We start from the raw sequence: 25029 nt of genomic DNA on the forward strand, positions 1-25029 counted from the left end.
GTGTTCGGTTCACCATAGTCTGGTTCAATCAGATTTATGCTACATTTGAAACTATGTGCAATCCCACCTACTGGCCGAGGCCTGACATCACTTTATTCTAAATTCAGAAATCTTTCTCATTTGGCATAATATGATTATTGTTGAAAAATACACATGTCAAAAGTCCATTAAAAGTTACCAGTAACAAATCTGAATTTTGGCATTGCTCTTTCATCCAATCTACTACAGACACCTTACCCTGTTGAGGACCTCTAGAACATTGATCTACTACAGACACATTACCCTGTTGAGGGCCTCTACTACAGACATATTACCCTGTTGAGGGCCTCTAGAACATTGATCTACTACAGACACATTACCCTGTTGAGGGCCTCTGCTACAGACACATCACCCTGTTGTGGGCCTCTAGAACATTGATCTACTACAGACATATTACCCTGTTGAGGGCCTCTAGAACACTGATTTACTACAGATATCTTACCCTGTTGAGGGCCTCCAGTACATCAGTGGGGGCCAGATTCAGTTCATCCAGAATGATCCACTGTCCCTTCCTCATGGCCTCCACCAGCACTCCTGAAATCAGATCCGTTATCAATGTTAGAACAGCCACACAATGTTAGCGCACAGCATCCATAAAATCCAACCAACAATCAGCATCTATCCCCATCATCGTAACATGATAATTAATAATCCAACCACCAATCAGCATCGATTGCCATCATCGTAACATGATAATTAATAATCCAACCACCAATCAGCATCGATTGCCATCATCGTAACATGATAATTAATAATCCAACCACCAATCAGCATCGATTGCCATCATCGTAACATGATAATTACCACAGGCTGTTCTCTCTCACATTTCCATCCTTCACAGAGAAGCTTGTTACATAATTCATACAAGAAATCATAGTATTACATAAAACTGATTTATAACAGATTAATTTGCTTCAATACCAAATTAATCTCATTTAATTAACGGAAAAACTTTTTTCCAATGTTTGACGATCTAAGAATGGAACGAATTAATCAATACCGAAAGTCATCTTAGTCCGAGTTAATGCGAGGACAGCACTTCCTCTTCCGTACCAGACATGAGCCAATTAGCATGGAAATATTGCAGACGTCCTATCACAATTTTTACTACTCGGTCATTGACATCTTTAGCCATCGACATCATGCCACCGGTGAGGAGGCATCAAAATACAAGAAGCAGAAGGGAGAGAGATGCGAATTTCAGACGACGCAGCACGAGAGACATACGGAACAAACCAACCATCCCGAGCCCGCAGAACAACGTCCAATGCCACAGCAACAGTGGCAGAACCCATACACGTCCCACCTATCGGGAATGCATCCAATGAGGAAACAGACAGGCTATCGGGTGAGTCCGAAATCAATATTTTACCTCCTGTTGACACTATACTCCCTTGTACAAGTAACGCCGAATTCCAGGGCCCTCCATTCGATATTTCAGAATACCAACCCATTCAAACCCCCAGTTCTTTCGACCCAATTAGCGCCCATGTACCTCAAAAGATTAAACAAAAAATCTGGGCAGGTAAATACATCGATCTGTCGATCCTTACAAAATTTGAGCGGTAAATCTTGGATCACGTGGATACGCAAGGTCAGATTCAGATACGAGATGGCACCACGTGCCTAGTGAAGCAAAATCTCGCACTATATGCCTTTTAATAGACCACTCTCTGCTAAAAAAGCAGAAATTTCCCAACTTGAGCATAAAACGAGTAGAATAGACTGTCACTCATTCTATCATTTCAAACTGTAATATTCATGTATGTAATTGTATATTAACTTAAATTGCAATATCTCCACATGGAGGAAATAAAGAATGAATGAATGAATGAAGGAATGAGTAGAATAGACTGTCACTCATTCTATCTGTTGACTACCGTACAACTTACCCTCTTTGAAGACGAGTTTCCCGGACTCGTCCGCGGAGTAACAGCCTACGTATTCCTGTAGGTCCGTGTGTTCGTGGTTGTTGACACGGACACACACATTCCCGCTGCTCTGCGCTAGCCACGTCACCAGACTCGTCTTACCTACCGACGTCTCGCCTTGTAGCAGAACAGGATGTTGTCTGAAAGGCGATAAATACACGTATTAACTCCCATCATACAAGACAGCAGAACAGGATGTTGTCTGAAAGGCGATAAATACACGTATTAACCCCATCATACAAGACAGCAGAACAGGATGTTGTCTGAAAGGCGATAAATACACGTATTAACCCCATCATACAAGACAGCAGAACAGGATGTTGTCTGAAAGGCGATAAATACACGTATTAACCCCCAACATACAAGGCAGCAGAACAGGATGTTGTCTGATCACATCCCCCCCCCCCCACACACACACATTGTATGGTATCTATGATGCACTAGATACATGTACTGAGTCTGAATCTGTAACATTGAAATGGGCAGCATTATGAAACATTTGAAATTCAAATTGAAAGTATCTATTATACCTCTACACGTAAAATAGTTGAAAGATATTTCCTGTGCATCTTTTTATGTTCCTGAAAAATCCATTGTTACAACATAATGGTAACTTTTTCAAGCAATATTAAAGGGTGACATCCCCATGACACACAATGACATGTACATGTACTATGAATAATTAACTCTAGCTAGAACTGACCCCCAATACATACCCCGCAGATACGACCCTGGCTAAATCCCTGAGGTTGGCGCGGACCGAGGGGGTCAGGATGTAGTGACTCGGCACAGAGGGGGCGGCCCTGCCTTGTGATACCCAGTACCCCTCAAACTGTAGACAACCCCCCTCTAGGGGTTCCCTGATCCCCTGCTTCAGGAGGGACTTGATATTGGCTTTTCCCATGATGTGCTGAGTGATGAGGCTCTCTACCACAGGATGTGAGGCTCTATCCAACTGGGTGAGGAAACTCAAACAGAACCCCTGTAAAATCAACCACACAGATCAGCTATCTGTCTGTCTGTCTGTCTGTACAATCAACCAAACAGATCAGCTATCTGTCTGTCTGTCTGTACAATCAACCACACAGATCAGCTATCTGTCTGTCTGTAGAATCAACCACACAGATCAGCTATCTGTCTGTCTGTCTGTAGAATCAACCACACAGATCAGCTATCTGTCTGTCTGTCTGTCTGTAGAATCAACCACACGGATCAGCTATCTGTCTGTCTGTCTGTACAATCAACCACACAGATCAGCTATCTGTCTGTCTGTCTGTCTGTAGAATCAACCACACAGATCAGCTATCTGTCTGTCTGTCTGTAGAATCAACCACACGGATCAGCTATCTGTCTGTCTGTCTGTACAATCAACCACACAGATCAGCTATCTGTCTGTAGAATCAACCACACGGATCAGCTATCTGTCTGTCTGTCTGTACAATCAACCACACAGATCAGCTATCTGTCTGTCTGTCTGTAGAATCAACCACACAGATCAGCTATCTGTCTGTCTGTCTGTAGAATCAACCACACAGATCAGCTATCTGTCTGTCTGTCTGTAGAATCAACCACACGGATCAGCTATCTGTCTGTCTGTCTGTACAATCAACCACACAGATCAGCTATCTGTCTGTCTGTCTGTACAATCAACCACACAGATCAGCTATCTGTCTGTCTGTCTATCTGTAAAATCTGTGTAATCTGTCTGTCTGGCTGTCTGTAAGATATATCACTCAGGTTAGCGAAGTACACAAAACTGAACTCAATCCTTTAAAAAATAACTTGACAAATGAATGTCTGATAACACACAAAACCCTGACCACGAAGCCTGCTACAAGGAAATACAAGAATCTGATGTGTGTCATTACAGTAGTCCCCCCCTACCTCATACAGTGACCTGGCCACTTGACCACAAGGATTGGACACTGAGTATCTCAGAGCCCTACACAGGGTCCTCAGACTGAAGTGGGGCTTGTGTCCAGTTCCGTCAGTCAGTTTATCCAATGCTGCTTTCTTCACTGCCAGGTAGAACTTGACGATTCCCTGGATGTGAGCGGGTGTGAGGGACAGACTGGACAGATAATCACTGACCAATGTCTTCAGATCTTGTTCCTCCTCCAGCTCATCCACATAGAATTCTGTAAACCTGTGTAAACAATTCCGTAAACAATGAATTCTGTAAACCTGTGTAAACAATTTCGTAAATCTGTGTAAACAAATTCTGTAAACCTGTATAAACAACAAATTCTGTAAACATGTGTAAACAATGAATTCTGTAAACCTGTGTAAAAAATTCCGTAAATCTGTGTAAATAACAAATTCTGTAAACATGATTAAACAATGAATTCTGTAAACATATTGTGTAAACAATGAATTCTGTCGAGTTGAACATGTGTAAACAATGAATTCTGTCGAGTTGAACATGTGTAAGCAATGAATTCTGTCGAGTTGAACATGTGTAAACAATGAATTCTGTAAACAAGTTTAACAATGTTTAACTAAACCTGTGTAAACAAAGAATTCTGTTAATCTGAGAAAGAAATGAATACCGTAAACTTGTGTAAAAAATGAATTCTGTAAACATGTTTAAACAATGAATTCTGTAAACTTGTGTAAACAATGAATTCTGTAAACTTGTGTAAACAAAGAATTCCATAAACTTGTTTACACAATGAATTCTGAAAACTTGTGTAAACAATTAAATTCATTCTGTAAAGTTGTGTAAACAAAGAATATAAACAACAAATTCTGTAAACTTGTTTACATAATGAATTCTGTAAACTTGTGTAAACAATGAATTCTGTAAACAAGTTTAACAATGTTTAACATAAACCTGTGTAAACAATGAATTCTGTTAATCTGAGAAAGCAATGAATTCTGTAAACCTGTGTAAACAAAGAATTCCATAAACTTGTTTACACAATGAATTCTGTAAACGTGTGTAAACAATGAATTCTGTAAACTTGTGTAAACAATGAATTCTGTAAACTTGTGTAAACAATGAATTCTGTAAGCATGTGTAACAATGAATACTGTAAGTTGTTTACATAATAAAAGAATTCCATAAACCTGTGTAAACAATGAACACTTTGTACATACATGTAAATTTCTGTATATCAAAAACTACACACAAACACAATAGGTTGACATTGGTCCTGTCGAATGGATGACTCACCTGTTTCTGACTCCAGTGGGCAGGTCCTTCTTACCAACATCAGTGGCAGGGTTCATGCAGGCAAAAATCCGGAAGTTCTCGTGTCTCTCTACAGGGGTGGTGTCTCTACAAGTAAAACATTGGTATCAATTTAATATCCAGGCTGATTACCATACAGAATCATAAGTTTATGATTAGGGCTGTCACGGTTTCAAAAATATTCGGGTCGGTTCTAAATTTTTTACTTCGGGTTCGGGTATTTCGGTTTGGGTCTATCAGTGTCTATATATAACTATTTTAACAAGAGATGTTTGTAAAACACATATGTCCCCCATGGTGCAAAATTGAAAAGGGTTATACACACACATCATTTAATTGAGAGTAGTATCATCAATTCAAAATATTGAGCAGACAATATCTTCCTATGTCAAGAGTGGATTGACCATGTGACCTAAAAATCAATAGGGGTCATCAACTCCTGAAGATGTACCAGTGTACCAAGTTTGATGTCTGTCAAGTAAAGGGTTCTCAAGATATTGAACGGACAGTATATTCTTATGTCCAATTTGACCCTTGACTTTTGACCACGTGACCTCAAAATCAATAGGTGTCATCTTCTCCTGAAGATGTACCAGTGTACCAAGTTTAATGTCTGTCAAGCAAAGGGTCATCAAGATATGGAGCAGACAGTATATTCCAATGTCCAGTTTGACCCTTGACCTTTGACCATGTGATCTGAAAATCAATAGGGGTCGTCTTCTCCTGAAGACATACCAGTGTACCACGTTTGATGTCTGTCAAGCAAAGGGTTCTCAAGATATTGAAGGGACAGTATATTCTTATGTCCAGTTTGACCCTTGACCTTTAAACATGTGACCTCAAAATAAATAGGGGTAATTTTCTCCTGAAGATGTACCAGTGTACCAAGTTTGATGTCTGTCAAGCGAAGGGTTCTCAAAATATTGAACGGACAGTATATTCCTGTCTAGTGTGACCCTTGACCTTTGACCATGTGACCTCAAAATCAATAGTGGTCGTCTTCTACTGAAGTCGTATCAGTGTACCAAGTTTGATGTCTGTCAAGAAAAGGGTTCTCAAGATACTGAGCAGACAGTATATTCCCATGTCAAGTTTGACCCTTGACCTTTGACCATGTGACCTCAAAATCAATAGGGGTCATCTTCTCTTGAAGATGTACCAGTGTATCAAGTTTGATGTCTGTCAAGCAAAGGGTTCTCGAGATATTGAGCGGACATTATATTCCTATGTCCAGAGTAGATTGACCCTTAACCTTTCACCTTTTGACCTGAAAAACAATAGGGATCCTCTTCTACTCATAACTAACCCACATATGAAAATATCATTATCATCAAGTGAATGGTTCTCAAGATATTGAGCAGACAACATGTGGTCTACAGACCGACCGACAGGTGCAAAACAATATGCCACCTCTTTTTCAAAGGGGGGTATAAAAATTTAATATACAGTTAAAATCAAAAACCTTTTTTAATGTATTTTGTCACAATAATTACTCGGGGACGTGGACTGAGGTTTAGTCTCGACATCCATGGTACTAGAAACAGCATATTGTCACTTCTACTCATTTCCATCCATGCATTCAATGTTTTGTCATTGACGAGATGTTGCTCCTGTGGTGTATTTTCAATGCGTCTGACAATATCTTACATATACTGTCATTATTTACAGTTTTGTCCACAATGCCATCATTTAACAAAATACAGCCACCTTTGAGGATTTTGACAACATAATGATTCTTATTTTAAAACCAAACAGGAACCGAAATACGGAAAATTGGAACCGAACCCAACCCTAATAACACAACCCACGGTTTTCGGTTATTTTGGGTATCCGTTGCAGAACTACTTGTGATATAGATAGAGACAAGACTAGTGCCAGATTTAACATTAATGACAGCAAACATTGTGCATCCTAAATATATCAGCAGACATGCAGGAAATCTGTAACATTTCATTCTTTACTCACCCCCTCTCTGTCAGCACAATAGATCCTCTGGTACTCTCTAATAATCCACTCAAACACTCGAGCGTTTCTGCTGCAGCTAGATTGATTTCATCCAGTAACACCCAGTCTCCGTCTTTGAGGGCTTTCACAAGTGTACCCTGGAAAAAGAATAAAGCCGAAGATAACACATAGGAGTCTAGGACCTGTTAATTAGGGCTGTGCGGTGCACCGAAAATTTCGGTGCACCGCGATTCATACCATTTGATTCGATGCATCGATTACAAATTCCGGATTTCGGTTTGGTTCAGTTTAGATTTTACATACACCAAAACAACAAATATGGCGTCCGAGTGATGTGCAGAACATGTGGTTTTTTATCCAACAAGGATTTAAATCACTACCGTGTTGAGAGTTAGTATTTTCACCACTCGGATACTAACAGAATATGGTCCGTAAGGTCATTGCAGTTTATCTTTACATGACATATAGCATTTCTGTCAGTGGTGGAGTGAAATCAACATCGTAGGTAATGACACAGATTTGACAGTTAATATGAGAGAAGTAAATCAATAAAGGAGAGATTTTCAAAGACTCTCAATTGATAGAATTGTTGAATTTTACATATCAATGAAAACAATATACCATATACATTTCAGATTCACTATAGATTTGTTTAATAATCAAAAACTTATGCAGCACATTAATATAACAAATCTTAATAGACTGTCAATGTTTTATTTTTTCTATCAAAGTTATAAAATGTCATTATAAATAGATATGATGTTTACAAATGACGACATATAGTTATATAACTTGGATCAAATCAAATCAAAGATGCTACTCATTAAAATTGTTAATTTTTGTGCTATTATTAGATAAATTGGACCTAACATGAACCGAATCGAAAATAATCGAACCATGCTGTTCTGAATCGAAACCGAACCGAATCGAGCTAACCCTGAATCGTCCCAGCCCTACTGTTGATGGTATAGGTTGATCTCATATCAACTAAATAATATACAGTAGTTTTATTACATGACAGCTGGCACTATTGTGAGACAGTTGGCACTATTGTGAGACTGTTGGGTTGGCATTATTGTGAGACAGTTGGCATTATTGTGAGACAGTTGGCACTATTGTGAGACTGTTGGCATTATTGTGAGACTGTTGGGTTGGCATTATTGTGAGACTGTTGGCACTATTGTGAGACAGTTGGCACTATTGTGAGACAGTTGGCACTATTGTGAGACTGTTGGGTTGGCATTATTGTGAGACAGTTGGCATTATTGTGAGACTGTTGGCATTATTGTGAGATTGTTGGGTTGGCATTATTGTGAGACAGTTGCATGGCATTATTGTGAGACAGTTGGCACTATTGTGAGACTGTTGGGTTGGCATTATTGTGAGACAGTTGGCATTATTGTGAGACAGTTGGCATTATTGTGAGACAGTTGGCACTATTGTGAGACAGTTGGCATTATTGTGAGACTGTTGGGTTGGCATTATTGTGAGACAGTTGGCACTATTGTGAGACAGTTGGCATTATTGTGAGACTGTTGGGTTGGCATTATTGTGAGACAGTTGGCACTATTGTGAGACAGTTGGCATTATTGTGAGACAGTTGGCATTATTGTGAGACTGTTGGGTTGGCATTATTGTGAGACAGTTGGCATTATTGTGAGACTGTTGGGTTGGCATTATTGTGAGATTGTTGGGTTGGCATTATTGTGAGATTGTTGGGTTGGCATTATTGTGAGACTGTTGGTATTATTGTGAGACTGTTGGCATTATTGTGAGACTGTTGGCATTATTGTGAGACTGTTGGGTTGGCATTATTGTGAGACTGTTGGTATTATTGTGAGACTGTTGGCATTATTGTGAGACAGTTGGCACTATTGTGAGACTGTTGGCATTATTGTGAGACTGTTGGCATTATTGTGAGACTGTTGGCATTATTGTGAGACAGTTGGCACTATTGTGAGACTGTTGGCATTATTGTGAGACTGTTGGGTTGGCATTATTGTGAGACTGTTGGTATTATTGTGAGACTGTTGGCATTATTGTGAGACTGTTGGGTTGGCATTATTGTGAGACTGTTGGCACTATTGTGAGACAGTTGGCATTATTGTGAGACAGTTGGCATTATTGTGAGATTGTTGGCATTATTGTGAGACAGTTGGCATTATTGTGAGATTGTTGGCATTATTGTGAGACAGTTGGCATTATTGTGAGATTGTTGGGTTGGCATTATTGTGAGACTGTTGGTATTATTGTGAGACAGTTGGTATTATTGTGAGACTGTTGGTATTATTGTGAGACTGTTGGCATTATTGTGAGACTGTTGGGTTGGCATTATTGTGAGACTGTTGGTATTATTGTGAGACTGTTGGTATTATTGTGAGACAGTTGGCATTAATATGAGATATTAAATGGCATATTGCAAAACAACAAAACACTATAATGAAACATTCGTCAACGGAAAATCACCCATCATCAAAAAATCACTGTGTTAAACACCGCTCTGATTCTACACACAAGCACTCTGAAGTTGATATAAATAGATGCTGGAGTTGCTCATTGACAATATCTACATAGTCTTTGTTGATAAGGTCTTCCAACAGTCTATTGGAATTCCCATGGGCACAAATTGTGCTTCATCAATAGCTGACCTGTTTTTAAAACAGTAGTCTTAAGAGACAGAATTTGTTCAACAACATCTACATGGGAAGAAAACAATCTTGCTGTGGCCTTCGACTCCACGTTTAGATATATCGACAATGTTGTACCTATAAGCAATACTAATTTTCATTCATACATGTATGTCGATTTGATATATCCTAGTGAACTCGACATAAAAGACACCACAGAGTCTTCCATATCTGCTACATATCTGAATATTTCATTGGACATAGATGATAACGGTAAACCAACAAGTCAACTTTATGACAAAATTGTCAGCTTCTACATCGTCAATTTCCCATATTTAAGTGGCAATATTCCATTATCACCTGCACATGGTGTTTATGTCTTTCAATTGATTTGAGTCCTGTGGGGTCCTTTGTACCCATTGCTTGCATAAATGGCAACTAAATGGGGTCGTCTTTCAGATGAGACCGCAAAAACCAAGGCTCTGTTTCACAATAGGTGTGGCATAACAATCCCTCCCTACTTAAAAGCAATAAGCGCTGAGAATAGGCCTAAATTTTGCAGCTCTTCAGCGGCAATGGTGACATATCCATATGAGTGAAAAATTATTGCGTCGGACATTAAACCCTATACAACCAACCAACTTCAACTGATTTGATATGGATGAGCATGTTCTGCATATGATCAGTTTTTAACTTTTAAATTGAGGCAGACTACTGACCAAAAAAATTATATTATAGGGGTTTCAACAGTCTCATTTAAAGTCAGCATTTCATAAATTCTATGGTCATTATAACGACGTAATTTACAAATAAAATCTGTCATTAGGCCAAGAGTTGTCCGACATGTTTCATAGGCTAGGCTGTTCTTTACACACTGATTTTGATTAGGGATTACTCTGTTTACCTGATCCAGATGTCTGGCTCACCACGGGTGTGCCTGGTTACCATTGATCACTGCTTGACTTTATTTTCATCTTTTTCATTATGCTGTTCAAAGGTCAGCGTGTGTTATTATGTGTATTGAAAATGTATGTCATTCTGGATAATCTTTAAATGCTCACCTCTATGAAGGTGAAGGTCAGGGCATTTTCTGACCTCTTGACCTGCAGTTTCAATTGCTGAACCCGGGCTTTTAGATTCTTCCAATTTGTATACAAGTCCAAATCAATCTTCCCTGTCAAACAAAATATTCAGATGTTCATAAAAATGATACACACGACAAAGTAATCTATTTAAAGAAATTTAAATAAATCTTAAACAAAGTTTTAACATTAAACAAAATATTCAGAAATTCATCAAAATTACCTGAAGTTTTGAGATATGAAAAAAAAATATTCAGAAATTAATCAAAACCTTAAAATGAGAAGTTTTAACATACATTTATACAGAAAAAAATTATTAGTAAGTTTTAGGCTGTGCTATAAATCAAACAATTATTAGTAAGTTTTAGGCTGTGCTATAAATCAAACAGAAGTTTACTTGTACAGTATATTTACGTTTAGGTAGTTTGACTAAACCTAGCTAATTTCAGAGATATTTATAATTTCGTTTGGACTGAACTGGTCCCATTTTAGTGATGTTTATAACTTGTCGTTAGTCCTGGTCTCATTTTAGCGATGTTTATAACTTTTTGTTTGTCCCGGCCTCGTTTTAGCGATGTTTATAACTTTATGTTTGTATGATATTTATAACTTTTTGTTTGACCTGGTCTAGTTCTAGCGACATATGTCATTTTTCGTTTGACCTGGTCTTGTTTTAGCAATGTTTATAACTTTTCGTTTGTTCTGGTCTCGTTTTAACGATGTTTATAACTTTCGATTGACCTGGTCTCGTTTTAGCAATGTTTATAACTTTTCGTTTGTTCTGGTCTCGTTTTAGCGATGTTTATAACTTTATGTTTGTATGATATTTATAACTTTTTGTTTGACCTGGTCTAGTTCTAGCGACATATGTCATTTTTCGTTTGACCTGGTCTTGTTTTAGCAATGTTTATAACTTTTCGTTTGTTCTGGTCTCGTTTTAACGATGTTTATAACTTTCGATTGACCTGGTCTCGTTTTAGCAATGTTTATAACTTTTCGTTTGTTCTGGTCTCGTTTTAACGATGTTTGTAACTTTCGTTTGTTCTGGTCTCATTTTAACGATGTTTATAACTTGTCATCTGACCTGGTTTCGTTTTAACGATGTTTATAACTTGTCATTTGTATTGGTCACATTATAGTAATGTTTATAATTTGTCATCTGACCTGGTCTCGTTTTAACGATGTTTATAACTTGTCGTCTGACCTGGTTTCGTTTTAACGATGTTTATAACTTGTTGTCTGACCTGGTCTCGTTTTAACGATGTTTATAACTTGTTGTCTGACCTGGTCTCGTTTTAACGATGTTTATAACTTGTCATCTGACCTGGTCTCGTTTTAATGATGTTTATAACTTGTCGTTTGTACTGGTCACGTTATAGTAATATTTATAGCATATGTCATTTTTTGTTTGACCTGGTCTTGTTTTAGCAATGTTTATAGCTTCTCGTTTGTGCTGGTCTCATCTAAGCGATGTTTATAATTTGTCGTCTGACCTGCTGTGCCTCTTTTTAATGCTGGCTCTATAGTATGTCCCATCAGGGTAAACAATGCTGTCCAGTTACTGCGAGAGAAACTCTCCTGTAAAAGAAGATAAAATCATTCATGTGTTGACACAAAACTTGTTACTGCAAGAGAAACTCTCCTGTAAAAGAAGATAAATCATTCATGTGTTGATACAAAACTTGTGAGTAAAGCACCCCATCTCTCAACTAAAGATCAAAATTTGATTCAAGAACAGAAATGGCCGGGTTGCTTTAAAATATGTTATCTATCATAGAGACAGCAGTACAAGGATCCAGATGAAATGAAAATAAACTGAAGTATTTGTGGTAGAGAATCAACTATGTAATTCTTTTAAGAAGTCTACCGTATATACACTGTACTCGCCTATAAGTCGGATTTTTGGGAGTCAATTTTTGGTCCAAAACACTATGTCCGACTTATAGGCGCGTCCTAAGAAGATTGGTATTTTTCTGGGCGGCGTAATGTAGTGTTTTTTAAACAACTCCGACGATTATCATGGACTGCCACACAAATGATTATTGTTCACAAATATCTAGACATATTGTATTGTTTATGTATTTTAAAATTATGTATAAAGTACAAGTATTTACATATTTTTATCTAGTTCAAAATTATTTACATACCGGTAACTGATACTTTCAATTCAACTAATCTATCGTTTATCGGTAAAATTGAATTACGAACCCGATTTAATATTGAAATATTCATATGTTTACCGTCTGAAATATATTTCATAAAAGATTGAATATTATTAACAGATAATTTAGATCATCATTCTTGACTCTTAAAAACTCTATTGTTGATACAATGAATTATACCGGAATCCCACAATAACAGTTTTCGCGAGGCACGTGCCACTAAGTAAACACGTTGGCGGGTACTGGTAATTAGGAGACCATGCTTAGGTAAACAAGAAATCATTGTCCATAATAGATCAAGGGTTGCGTTTAAACCCCAAACAGATATGGCTTGGATATTGAGCACCTCATAATTATTAATTTCTCAAAATATTTTTTGAAACATAGGTAAAAACACTAGAGCATTGACTTGAAATTGTCAACCGATTCTGACAAAAATTTGTACCGACTTATAAGCGGGTCAATGGCAAATTCCTACAAATTAACCTTAAAAAATACAACCGACTTATAGGCGGACCGACTTATAGGCGAGTATATACGGTACCCTAGAGATGCCTTGGATTTCCGTATGTATTTATAATAAATGTATTGTACATGTATCAAAAAGTGTATTTCCTCATCTATCATCTCTTCCAATACATGACCCAGGAATTCAATATCGACCTAAACATGACCCAGGAATGTAATACAGACCTAAACATGACTCTGGAATTTAATACAGACCTAAACATGACTCTGGAATTTAATACAGACCTAAACATGACCCAGGAATTCAATATCGACCTAAACATGACTCTGGAATTTAATACAGACCTAAACATGACTTTGGAATTTAATACAGACCGAAACATGACCCAGGAATTTAATAAAGACTTAAATATGACTCAGGAATGTAATACAGATCTAAACATGACCCAGGAATTTAATATAGACCGAAACATGACCCAGGAATTTAATATCGACCTAAATATGACCCAGGAATTTAATACAGATCTAAATATGACCAAGGAATTTAATACAGAGCTGGACATGACCCAGGAATTTAATAAAGACCTAAATATGACCCAAAAATTTAATATAGACCTAAATATCACCCAGGAATTCAATAGAGACCTAAATATGACCCAGGAATGTAATGCAGAACTAAATATGACCAAGGAATTTAATACAGACCTAAATATGACCAGGAATTTAATACAAACCTAAATATGACCCACAAATTCAATATAGACCTAAATATGACCCACAAATTCAATATACACCTGGATATGACCAAGGAATCTGATACAGACCTGTATATGACTCAGGAATTTGGCATTTTCTACTGCAGAGAATGTGGCACAGAAGAGGGTCTCAAATTCTTCCTTCACCGGCCTCACAATAAGTTTCAGATCCATCGGTTTGAACCTACAAGGACAACCCAAAAATCAGAAACAACAAGCAACAAACAAGTACATATGTACATCATTGTATCACGGTCACATTAATGTTTTACATCACTGTATCACGGTCACATTAATGTTTTACATCACTGTATCACGGTCACATTAATGTTTTACATCACTGTATCACGGTCACATTAATGTTTTACATCACTGTATCATCACAGTCACATTAATGTTTTACATCATTGTATCACAGTCACATTAATGTTTTACATCATTGTATCACAGTCACATTAATGTTTTACATCACTGTATCACAGTCACATTAATGTTTTACATCACTGTATCACGGTCACATTAATGTTTTACATCATTGTATCACAATCACATTAATGTTTTACATCACTGTATCACAGTCACATTAATGTTTTACATCATTATATCACAGTCACATTAATGTTTTACATCATTGTATCACGGTCACATTAATGTTTTACATCACTGTATCACGGTCACATTAATGTTTTACATCATTGTATCACAGTCACATTAATGTTTTACATCATTGTATCACGGTCACATTAATGTTTTACATCATTGTATCACGGTCACATTAATGTTTTACATCACTGTATCACGGTCACATTAATGTTTTACATCACTGTATCACGGTCACATTAATGTTTAACACCACTGTATCACGGTCACATTAATGTTTAACACCACTGTATCACGGTCACATTAATGTTTTACATCACTGTATCACGGTCACATTAATGTTTTACATCATTGTATCACGGTCACATTAATGTTTTACATCACTGTATCACGGTCACATTAATGTTTTACATCACTGTATCACGGTCACATTAATGTTTTACATCATTGTATTACGGTCACATTAATGTTTTACATCATTGTATCACAGTCACATTAATGTTTTACATCATTGTATCATAGTCACATTAATGTTTTACATCACTGTATCACAGTCACATTAATGTTTAACACCATTGTATCACAGTCACATTAATGTTTTACATCATTGTATCACAGTCACATTAATGTTTTACATCACTGTATCACGGTCACATTAATGTTTTACATCATTGTATCACGGTCACATTAATGTTTTACATCATTGTATCACGGTCACATTAATGTTTTACATCATTGTATCACGGTCACATTAATGTTTTACATCACTGTATCACAGTCACATTAATGTTTTACATCATTGTATCACAGTCACATTAATGTTTTACATCACTGTATCACGGTCACATTAATGTTTTACATCACTGTATCACGGTCACATTAATGTTTTACATCACTGTATCACAGTCACATTAATGTTTTACATCATTGTATTACGGTCACATTAATGTTTTACATCATTGTATCACTGTCACATTAATGTTTAACACCATTGTATCACTAGCAGAGCAGTATTTGTAAACTTTGATTGTAGTAGTGCGAGATTTAACTTACCCTAAAGTATTTGTAAACTTTGATTGTAGTATTGTGGGATTTGACTTACCCTCCAGTATTAGTAAACTTTGATTGTAACAGTGCCAGATTTGACTTACCCTCCCAGTAGATCTGAGCTGTCACTCTGCTGATTCATGTTAATAACACGCAGCTTGTGACCTGAAGAAAAACCAGGCAGACATTGAAATTAAAGACATTCTCAGCAATGAAGGGTACGTCTACATGTACATGTCAAACACAAATTTACAAAGAAAGACAAATACTGTGAGAAAGTTGTTACATTAAGCTAATCTACTTCCTATTTAATTTATTCTACATGAACAACAACATACAAGGGGAGATAAATACCGTGAGACAGTTGTTACATTAATCTATTCTACCCAATGTTATTTACATCTTTTTACAGGATTTCAGTTTTTATTTATCAATCCAATAGTTCACGGGAGGTATTGTAAATGATATTTCCTTAAAGCTGTATGACCCTATCTTCATGTATTATTTTTGTACATAATTACTTTAAAGCAGATTAATTACTTTATAAAGTTATTAACTTTCCCTTAATTACATGCTTGAAAACATCTGCATGTAAAAGAAAACAGTGAGAATATTATTTAGAAAGTAAATGTAGTGTGGTATACATATAAATCATCCCATAATAGACGTCTATAAATAGACCCACATGCATCAGGGGAATCCCAACATGATGTATTAACTCATACGTTGCAGTCTATGCGAAAGACATCGGAACGTCGGACCTGACCGATGTGCAGTGCCTCAGGTCCGATGCATCATTTTTTACACCGGACCAGAATGTCCGATGTCTCAGTGTCTGGTTTTGAGCTTTACTATTTTGACGTGGAGTCATTTAAATGTTTGTTATAAGTCAAAAATATCACACAAATCCAAATACGTAAATGAATGTGATTAAAACTGTATGGACCATCTAAAGTATTATACGGGAGGGATCCCTGGTATAGTATTAATAGTATAATAAATAAGATTTCCTTGGTTTTGCATTTTCACGTGTTTCACTTTTTTACATTAGGTTTTTCGGTCTGACAAAATTTGGTTCGGTCTGGTGTGTTCATTGATTACACAGGACTGAATGTCCTGTGTGGTCCAAAAAACTTTCGGATAGACTGCAACTGTTTAATTTTAAGGCTGAAAGAGAGTAAAACAACGAATTACTAAGAGGTATTTGATATTTTTATTTCTATTAAACTTATGGCACGGTTCTGTTGTAACAAAATACACAGCTTTATACAGAAAAGACCACCGATGATCTAAATGTTTGAACTGGTCATGTGACTGTCGATTGAAATGGCATAGTGACGCTGTTATTTGTAAACATCGATTTAAAATCAGATAATTTGGGTTAAAACAGGTGAAATAATGTATGAAATGTCATACAGCCTCATAACTACCTACATGCGATAATTTAATAGCGTTTTTACGAGATGGGAAAAAAATATTGTAATTCGGACCATACAGCTTTAAAAGTTTTACCGACGAGAACAGCGGTAAACATAAGCCTGAGTTGTGGTGCTGTACACTGACCTAGTTCTGATGCCAGATACTGCACACTCGACGTTTTGCCAGTCCCGGTTTCACCGACCAATAAAACCGGCTCATTTTCCTTCACTGCCATGGCAACCCTCTCCAGTAGAGCCGAGGCCTGTCGTGTAAAGGAGAATGTGGTCCTGGCTCTGAAATCAAATAATTAAGTAAGCACTATATAAAAATAACAGTTACTAAGTACCCACTTATAAAGTAAAATAACAGTTACATTCAGTTACTAAGAATAAGCAGTTGGAAATGAATGTTGTACAGAGATGACCTCAGAACTGATGTCCTTTACTGAAGGTCAACATAAAACAAATCTGTACAAAAAGAATAACACTTTAGAAATTCTGTGTCACCAAAAAACAAATCTGTACAAAATAGAAATAATCCTTTATAAATTGCATGTCCTCTGTCTAAAGAAGTAGAAATTGGCAATTATCTTCTTTCCTAAATAATCAAAATAATCCTCTGTGTTCCATGCGTTCAATATTTCCCAGTAATTCTTATAAAAGAACACAAGAGAAGACAATCTTTGCTCGTTCACCAAACAACTTCTGATAATAAATAAAATCTGCGGGGTGTATTAGACATGTGAACATGGAATATATATAACAGGTAGATTGACAGAATTTCATTGGGTGAATACAGAAATGTATATAACAGCTAGATTGACAGAATTTCATTGGGTGAATATAGAAATATATATAACAGGTAGATTGACAGAATTTCATTGGGTGAATATAGAAATATCAGCATTCAAAACTTAATGGTCTGAGATATAAGCACTATATTACATTTGACTTAACATGGAACACAGCAATTTCAATCGACAAATTCAATGTCGATTGAACACACTGTAAATTTAGTGTAGGTTTGTATCTGTGTCTATACATCCTGTTACACTGTAAATTTAGTGTAGGTTTGTACCTGTGTCCATACATCCTGTTACACACTGTAAATTTAGTGTAGGTTTGTTATCTGTGTCCATACATCCTGTTACACTGTAAATTTAGTGTAGGTTTGTACCTGTGTCCATACATCATGTTACACACTGTAAATTTAGTGTAGGTTTGTTATCTGTGTCCATACATCCTGTTACACTGTAAATTTAGCGTAGGTTATCTGTGTCCATACATCCTGTCACACTGTAAATTTAGTGTAGGTTTGTTATCTGTGTCCATACATCCTGTTACACTGTAAATTTAGCGTAGGTTATCTGTGTCCATACATCCTGTCACACTGTAAATTTAGTGTAGGTTTGTTATCTGTGTCCATACATTCTGTTACACTGTAAATTTAGCGTAGGTTATCTGTGTCCATACATCCTGTCACACTGTAAATTTAGTGTAGGTTTGTTATCTGTGTCCATACATCCTGTAACACACTGTAAATTTAGTGTAGGTTACCTGTGTCCATACATCCTGTTACACTGTAAATTTAGTGTAGGTTATCTGTGCCCATACATCCTGTCACACTGTAAATTTAGTGTAGGTTTGTTATCTGTGTCCATACATTCTGTTACACTGTAAATTTAGCGTAGGTTATCTGTGCCCATACATCCTGTCACACTGTAAATTTAGTGTAGGTTACCTGTGTCCATACATCCTGTTACACTGTAAATTTAGTGTAGGTTTGTTACCTGTGTCCATACATCCTGTCACACTGTAAATTTAGTGTAAGTTTTTTATCTGTGTCCATACATCCTGTCACACTGTAAATTTAGTGTAGGTTTGTTATCTGTGTCCATACATCCTGTAACACTGTAAATTTAGTGTAGGTTTGTTATCTGTGTCCATACATCCTGTCACACTGTAAATTTAGTGTAGGTTTGTTATCTGTGTCCATACATCCTGTTACACTGTAAATTTAGTGTAGGTTTGTATCTGTACCCATATATCCTGTTCTCTGAGCTGTATAGTGTATCGGCACAATATAGTAAGCTATCCTAAACTTGTAACTCTTTCCAACCACAAAGCAGATATCATTTACACTGACCCCTCCCCCCTCAAATAAAACCCCTACTCCCTCAGTGACTACTGACCTGACTAAGGCAAGTGTAGGGTCCAGTAGTCGCCTGGTCAGACTGACCCGACCGATTGTCAATTTCTCCACCGTGATCTCCGTGCTGGGTTTATACCTGGTACAGTAATATTCCGCCTGAAATAAAAAAAGGAAATCAACATCATCGTGAAGTTAATCAAGGTTATTGGTACAATAATATTCCGCCTGAAATCAATAAATTAAAACAACATCATCGTGAAGTTACTCTTGACTGCAGCCGACAGTGAAAATTAAAAATTTCACCTGTGGAAATGGTCACAAAGAGGATATTGGATAATCTCATAATTCCTTACATACATTGTACAGTGCGCATAATAAGCTGTTATATCCATCATGTCACAACATCTATCTGATATTCTACTCTGTTCAGATGTTATATCCACTATACCACAACATCTAATTTTCTGCTCTATTTAGATGCTGCACTCACTGCCACATTTCACTGTAATCAGCTGTAAATTTGTTAATTTCAATAGTTTGTTGTCTAAATCCAATTCCACTCTGGCTTTTCTTAACTTAAACAGTTTGTGTGTCAAATCTGAATATAGAACAGTTTGTATGTCGAATCTGAATATAAAACAGTTTGTGTGTCAATTCTGAATATAAAACAGTTTGTGTGTCGAATCTGAATATAAAGATTATATTCACTACAGATTTTTACCAAGACTTTTTCTCTATAGTTAAAATAGCAAAAATCAAATGGCAGCAAACAAAATCTGAATGGAACTCATAAGCACTGAGTCACAATCACTGGTCAGCTCAGAAGCCCATCTGTTAAAAAGTCGCATTCTCACCCGATCCGGAGTGACATTCAGCTTAGCTCCGATCGCCTGGGCTACTAAGATCCGTCTCTGTAGATTAGGAATACAGGCCGCGAAACAATCCAAGGACTCCTGTAGGACCAGGCCAGCTGTGGATGTTTCTTGGATCTGAAAATCCGCAGCAATCCGTCGACACCAGTTCAACAGATCTCTGAACAAATAAAAGTACCCATTACGACATAATCATTCAGTTCTATTCAAAATTAAAGACAATAACATCACACAGTGACTGTACTTGAATAAAAAAGTTCAAGTACAGAATGAAATTTTCAAAATTCCCAACAAAAACCTAAATCACTCAATTAGAAAATTGCTAATCCAGGAAAACCCTCCAGAACTGAGACGATTCAGTAACTGAGATAAAGCTTGAAGTGATTTGTTTACATCCCCATCCAGATATGAGACGATTCAGTAACTGAGACAAAGCTTGAAGTGATTTGTTTACTGCCCAGAACAGAATGACATTGTTGTGACCAGCGATCTATAAAACTTAACATGGGTAGCTGGTGGACATTCAGTTCTATAAATATGGTACTTCATAGACACTGGGGTTTGTAAACACTGTACCTGGTGGATATTGAGGTACATGTATATAAATACGGTACCTGGTGGATATGAGGCGACCTTCGTTCGATAGGAACTTTCCTGCCGTTTGTACATCCTCTTCCCTGACCTCGTGTTTTCCGGCCGACAACAGGAAGTAGATGTCCAGCAGACGGTCAGTCACAGTGGTCAGCTGGGGATAGATTGTGTTGATGACCTCGTGGAGCTCGTCCCGAGACAGCGGCTGAATGGTGATCTTGGTCCACATCTTCTCCAGCAACACCGAGCTGTTGCTCTGTTGTCTGTGCCAGCCAGTACTACCTCCTAGCAACCTGTAATGTGCAGCATAGCACCAAACTGAACACTAGACACAAAGTCTCTCGTCTGCTGAGGCGGTATGTCAGTGTCAAGGTACAAAACAGAAAATTATTTTAAAACAAGATGTGTTTGTGAAACACTGATAACCCTGTATGGCAGCAAAGTAAAAGAAAGGTCTAATTACACGGAATACACATGTGAAATATGAACGCCCTATCACTATCCATATAAAACCAATCACTAAAGTTAAATTCTTTTAAAAGTAGGTCAAACATCAAGGTCATGATGTCAAAAATCTTGATATCAAGGAATATACATGTGAAATTTGAAAGCCTTAGCACTAACCATTCAAAAGTTGAGGTCAAGGTTAAAGTTTTGCAGACAAACAGACAGACAGAACAAAAGCTTATGCCTCAGAATCATTCGATTATGGAGGCATGTAAGTACAAGTGCTGGTATTACTAGCCTCTGTACCTCTGCGTGGCAAACATCCTGAACTGCGGGTGAGCGGTGATGTTATCGCCATGACCAGGGACAGATAGGACCCCCCGCTCCAGGAGGGGTAGAAGTACCGAGACGACATCCATTGGGGCGTAATCCACGTCCTCCAGAAGGACCCAATGACCTTCCGTCACCGCGTGCATCAGGATTCCCGGCCGCCACACAAACTCCCCTGGAATATCTGTACAGTGGTATGTACCCAACAAGGCCTACAAAATCAGGTCAATGCTATTTATAACCTGTAGCTAGAGTGCTATTAAAAACTCACAAAACCAGGTCAATGCTATTCATAGTGATAGTGTAACAAAAGTGTTCTAAGAAACACACAAAATGCTATTTTATAGATTGCAGTCTTCATGAAAACTCACGCAGTGGTCCGAATACCGAGGCCAGTGAACTTTAAGGTCGGGTCAGTGAAAATCATAATTTAAGAAGTCCGGTGGACTTGTCAACTTTTTATAAGTACAGACCCTGAAGCGTACTACTACACCACTTGCATGGAACGGTACGAAACGATTCTTGCACGGAATGGTGAACGGTTTGCACAAAACGCTGAATGATCTGCACAAAACGGTGAACGGTTTGCACGAAACGCTTTGCACGAAACGCTGACCACTTAATAGGCGTGGCTTGCACGCTTTGTGAACGGTCTGCACGAAACGGTAGGCGTGGCCTGCATGCTGTGATTTTTTCGGTAATATTTGGTCAAATACATTGTAGTTTCAATATAATTGCAGTATTCTAGATATTAAAAAAAGGTTGAGAAAGAAATGATAATGATTCATTTTAAAATTATTGCTCATGTACATGTATGACGAGGTAAATTTCATTTTTGCTTATTAGATCAATGACTTAAGAACACGTCGGAATGAAAACAAATGATTTTTTTTATTTCGGAAAGAAAGAAAAATATGCAAAAATCATATCGTCACGGAATATTGATTAATCAAATTTTATTGATTCGTTGCTCTATTAAATTCATTGGAACTGAATATGAAATGGTCACGTCTGTTTCGATATTTTTGTACACTCATTCTGAGTGTTGTTAAAATACATTTGCAATTTGTATATTCCAGGCCTCTTCTCAAAGACAGATGTTGAATAAACCTATACATTTTATATACATGTGTATGAAAACAGATAAAATGATTTTAAGAAACTTCTTGTCGGGAAAGATTGAAATATTTTTGGGCGGTGAGAGGGTTGTGAACGGTCTGCACGAAACGCTAGGCATGACCTGCATGCTTTGATTTTTTCCGGAATTATTTGTTTTATTATGGGGTTAGTTTAAACAAGGAATTGTTTAATGACTTACGAACACATTGGAATAAAAGAAAATGAATATTTTTTAACTTCGGAAATGAAGGAAAAGATGCATAAATTGTATCGCCATGGAATATTTATCATTTAACTTTATTTATTCATTGCTCTATTAAATTCATAGAAAAAGTCGCGTCTGTATCGTTATTTTTGTACTTTCAATCTGAGTGCCGTTAAAACAGTCACATGTTTACATAGAGTGTTACTATTTACAGACTGTAACTAGAGTGTTACAAATCATATACTATAACTAGAGTTTTACTATTTATAGACTGTAACTAGAGTGTTACTATTTATAGACTAACTAGAGTATTACTATTTATAGACTATAACTAGAGTGTTACTATTTATAGCCTGTAACAAGAGGTACTGTCAGCAATGCTCACTAAGAATATCCCCCGCTTACCCCAATCTCCCAAAGGGTGTTGGTAATAGGTATAAACTACCTCTCTTCTGAGTGTAAAAAACAAATGGCACGACAAACCTTGGGTATTCTCGTTTGTAGGGAGAAATGGATTATATAGGAACACAGCATCTCCATGCGATGAAAAAAGCCGTTAAAGAATTTAAATGGAAACCATATTGCTACTTCGATGTCCAGTGCACGTGACCTTTGACCTTTTGACCCCAAAATCGATAGGGAACAGCTTCATCCCATGGGTAGTCCATATGTATAATATGGTGACTGTAGGTGGAAAGGAAAACGCTTTAGAGCCCGGAAACCATAGCGTCTACAGACGGACGGAGGGACGGACAGACGGACAACCCGATTCCAGTATACCCCCCACAACTTGTTGCGGGGGGTATAACTAGAGTATTACTATTTATAACCTGTAACTAGAATGTTACTATTCATATACTGTAACTAGAGTGTTACTATTTATAGACTAACTAGAGTGTTACTATTTATATACTGTAACTAGAGTGTTACTATTTATAGCCTGTAACTAGAGTATTACTATTTATAACCTGTAACTAGAGTGTCACTATTCATATACTGTAACTAGAGTGTTACTATTTATAGACTAACTAGAGTGTTACTATTTATATACTGTAACTAGAGTGTTACTATTTATAGCCTGTAACTAGAGTATTACTATTTATAACCTGTAACTAGAGTGTCACTATTCATATACTGTAACTAGAGTGTTACTATTCATATACTGTAACTAGTGTTACTATTTATAACCTGTAACTAGAGTGTTACTATTTATAGACTGTAACTAGAGTGTCCTGAGGACTGTTACCTTGCTGTCTGTCTGGTCCCCGAGTTGAATTTTCATGAAATCTGGTGCACTCTCCCTGCCAACCTTCACAGCCAGATGTTGAACCAGACTGGTTTTTCCACTACCAACTGGTCCTTGTAGTAGTACCGGAGTGCCTGCCGCCACAGCCAGGGTTAGACTTCGTAGATTGGCCATCATTGAAGGGACAGGGACCAGATTACTCGAGTCCTACGTTAATTTTGAAAATTTTGTTTATTCCTAACATACAAAATGACAAAATCTGTGATCAGTAAATCAAAATGACATATAAAAATTTCACCCAAGTCACAATTCATAACAATAATGTATAATAATAATTTTTAAATTTTGTGCATATTTCATTTTGTTTAATTATCATCAAACAAAACAAAAATCTATCAAATAAATACAGAATATCGGAACTATTATTTGGTCTCTGATTCTGTCGTGGTTTCAATATTCAGCATTTGTCCATGAAACCTAATTTCCGTGTTAACTTGAGCAACTTTTCTGCAAATCAGCTCATTACATGCATCAGATATAACAAGATGTACTGTGAGCAATGCTCACTAAGAATACCCCCCGCTTACCCCAATCTCCCAAAGGGTGTTGGTAATAGGTATAAACTACCTCTTTTCTGAGTGTAAAAAACAAATGGCATGACAAACTGAACCATATTGCTACTTCGATGTCCAGTGCGCGTGACCTTTGACTTTTTGACCCCAAAATCGATAGGGCACATCTTCATCCCATGGGTAGTCCATATGTATGATATGGTGACTG

At 37.1% G+C, this 25029-nt stretch overlaps 1 protein-coding gene across 3 annotated transcripts in view; it reads right to left on the reverse strand.

Annotated features, from left to right (window-relative positions):
* The window catches only part of LOC125673676 (midasin-like), a 111545-nt gene that overhangs the window by 76025 nt on the left and 10491 nt on the right, over window positions 1-25029 (reverse strand). For all 3 annotated transcript variants that reach the window (XM_056159350.1, XM_056159349.1, XM_056159351.1), the window contains exons 8-23: window positions 24250-24456; window positions 21656-21891; window positions 20926-21195; window positions 20294-20471; window positions 19480-19595; window positions 17433-17581; window positions 15974-16034; window positions 14292-14406; window positions 12331-12415; window positions 10817-10929; window positions 7129-7265; window positions 5146-5250; window positions 3855-4116; window positions 2687-2952; window positions 1932-2110; window positions 482-573 (exon numbers count right to left, since the gene is read on the reverse strand). In XM_056159350.1, coding sequence (XP_056015325.1) covers window positions 482-573; window positions 1932-2110; window positions 2687-2952; window positions 3855-4116; window positions 5146-5250; window positions 7129-7265; window positions 10817-10929; window positions 12331-12415; window positions 14292-14406; window positions 15974-16034; window positions 17433-17581; window positions 19480-19595; window positions 20294-20471; window positions 20926-21195; window positions 21656-21891; window positions 24250-24456 — 2571 coding nt within the window. The remainder of the gene's footprint in view (window positions 1-481; window positions 574-1931; window positions 2111-2686; window positions 2953-3854; window positions 4117-5145; window positions 5251-7128; window positions 7266-10816; window positions 10930-12330; window positions 12416-14291; window positions 14407-15973; window positions 16035-17432; window positions 17582-19479; window positions 19596-20293; window positions 20472-20925; window positions 21196-21655; window positions 21892-24249; window positions 24457-25029) is intronic.

The sequence above is a fragment of the Ostrea edulis genome, chromosome 3 (assembly GCF_947568905.1).
Source record: "Ostrea edulis chromosome 3, xbOstEdul1.1, whole genome shotgun sequence".
Classification (NCBI taxonomy): domain Eukaryota; kingdom Metazoa; phylum Mollusca; class Bivalvia; order Ostreida; family Ostreidae; genus Ostrea; species Ostrea edulis.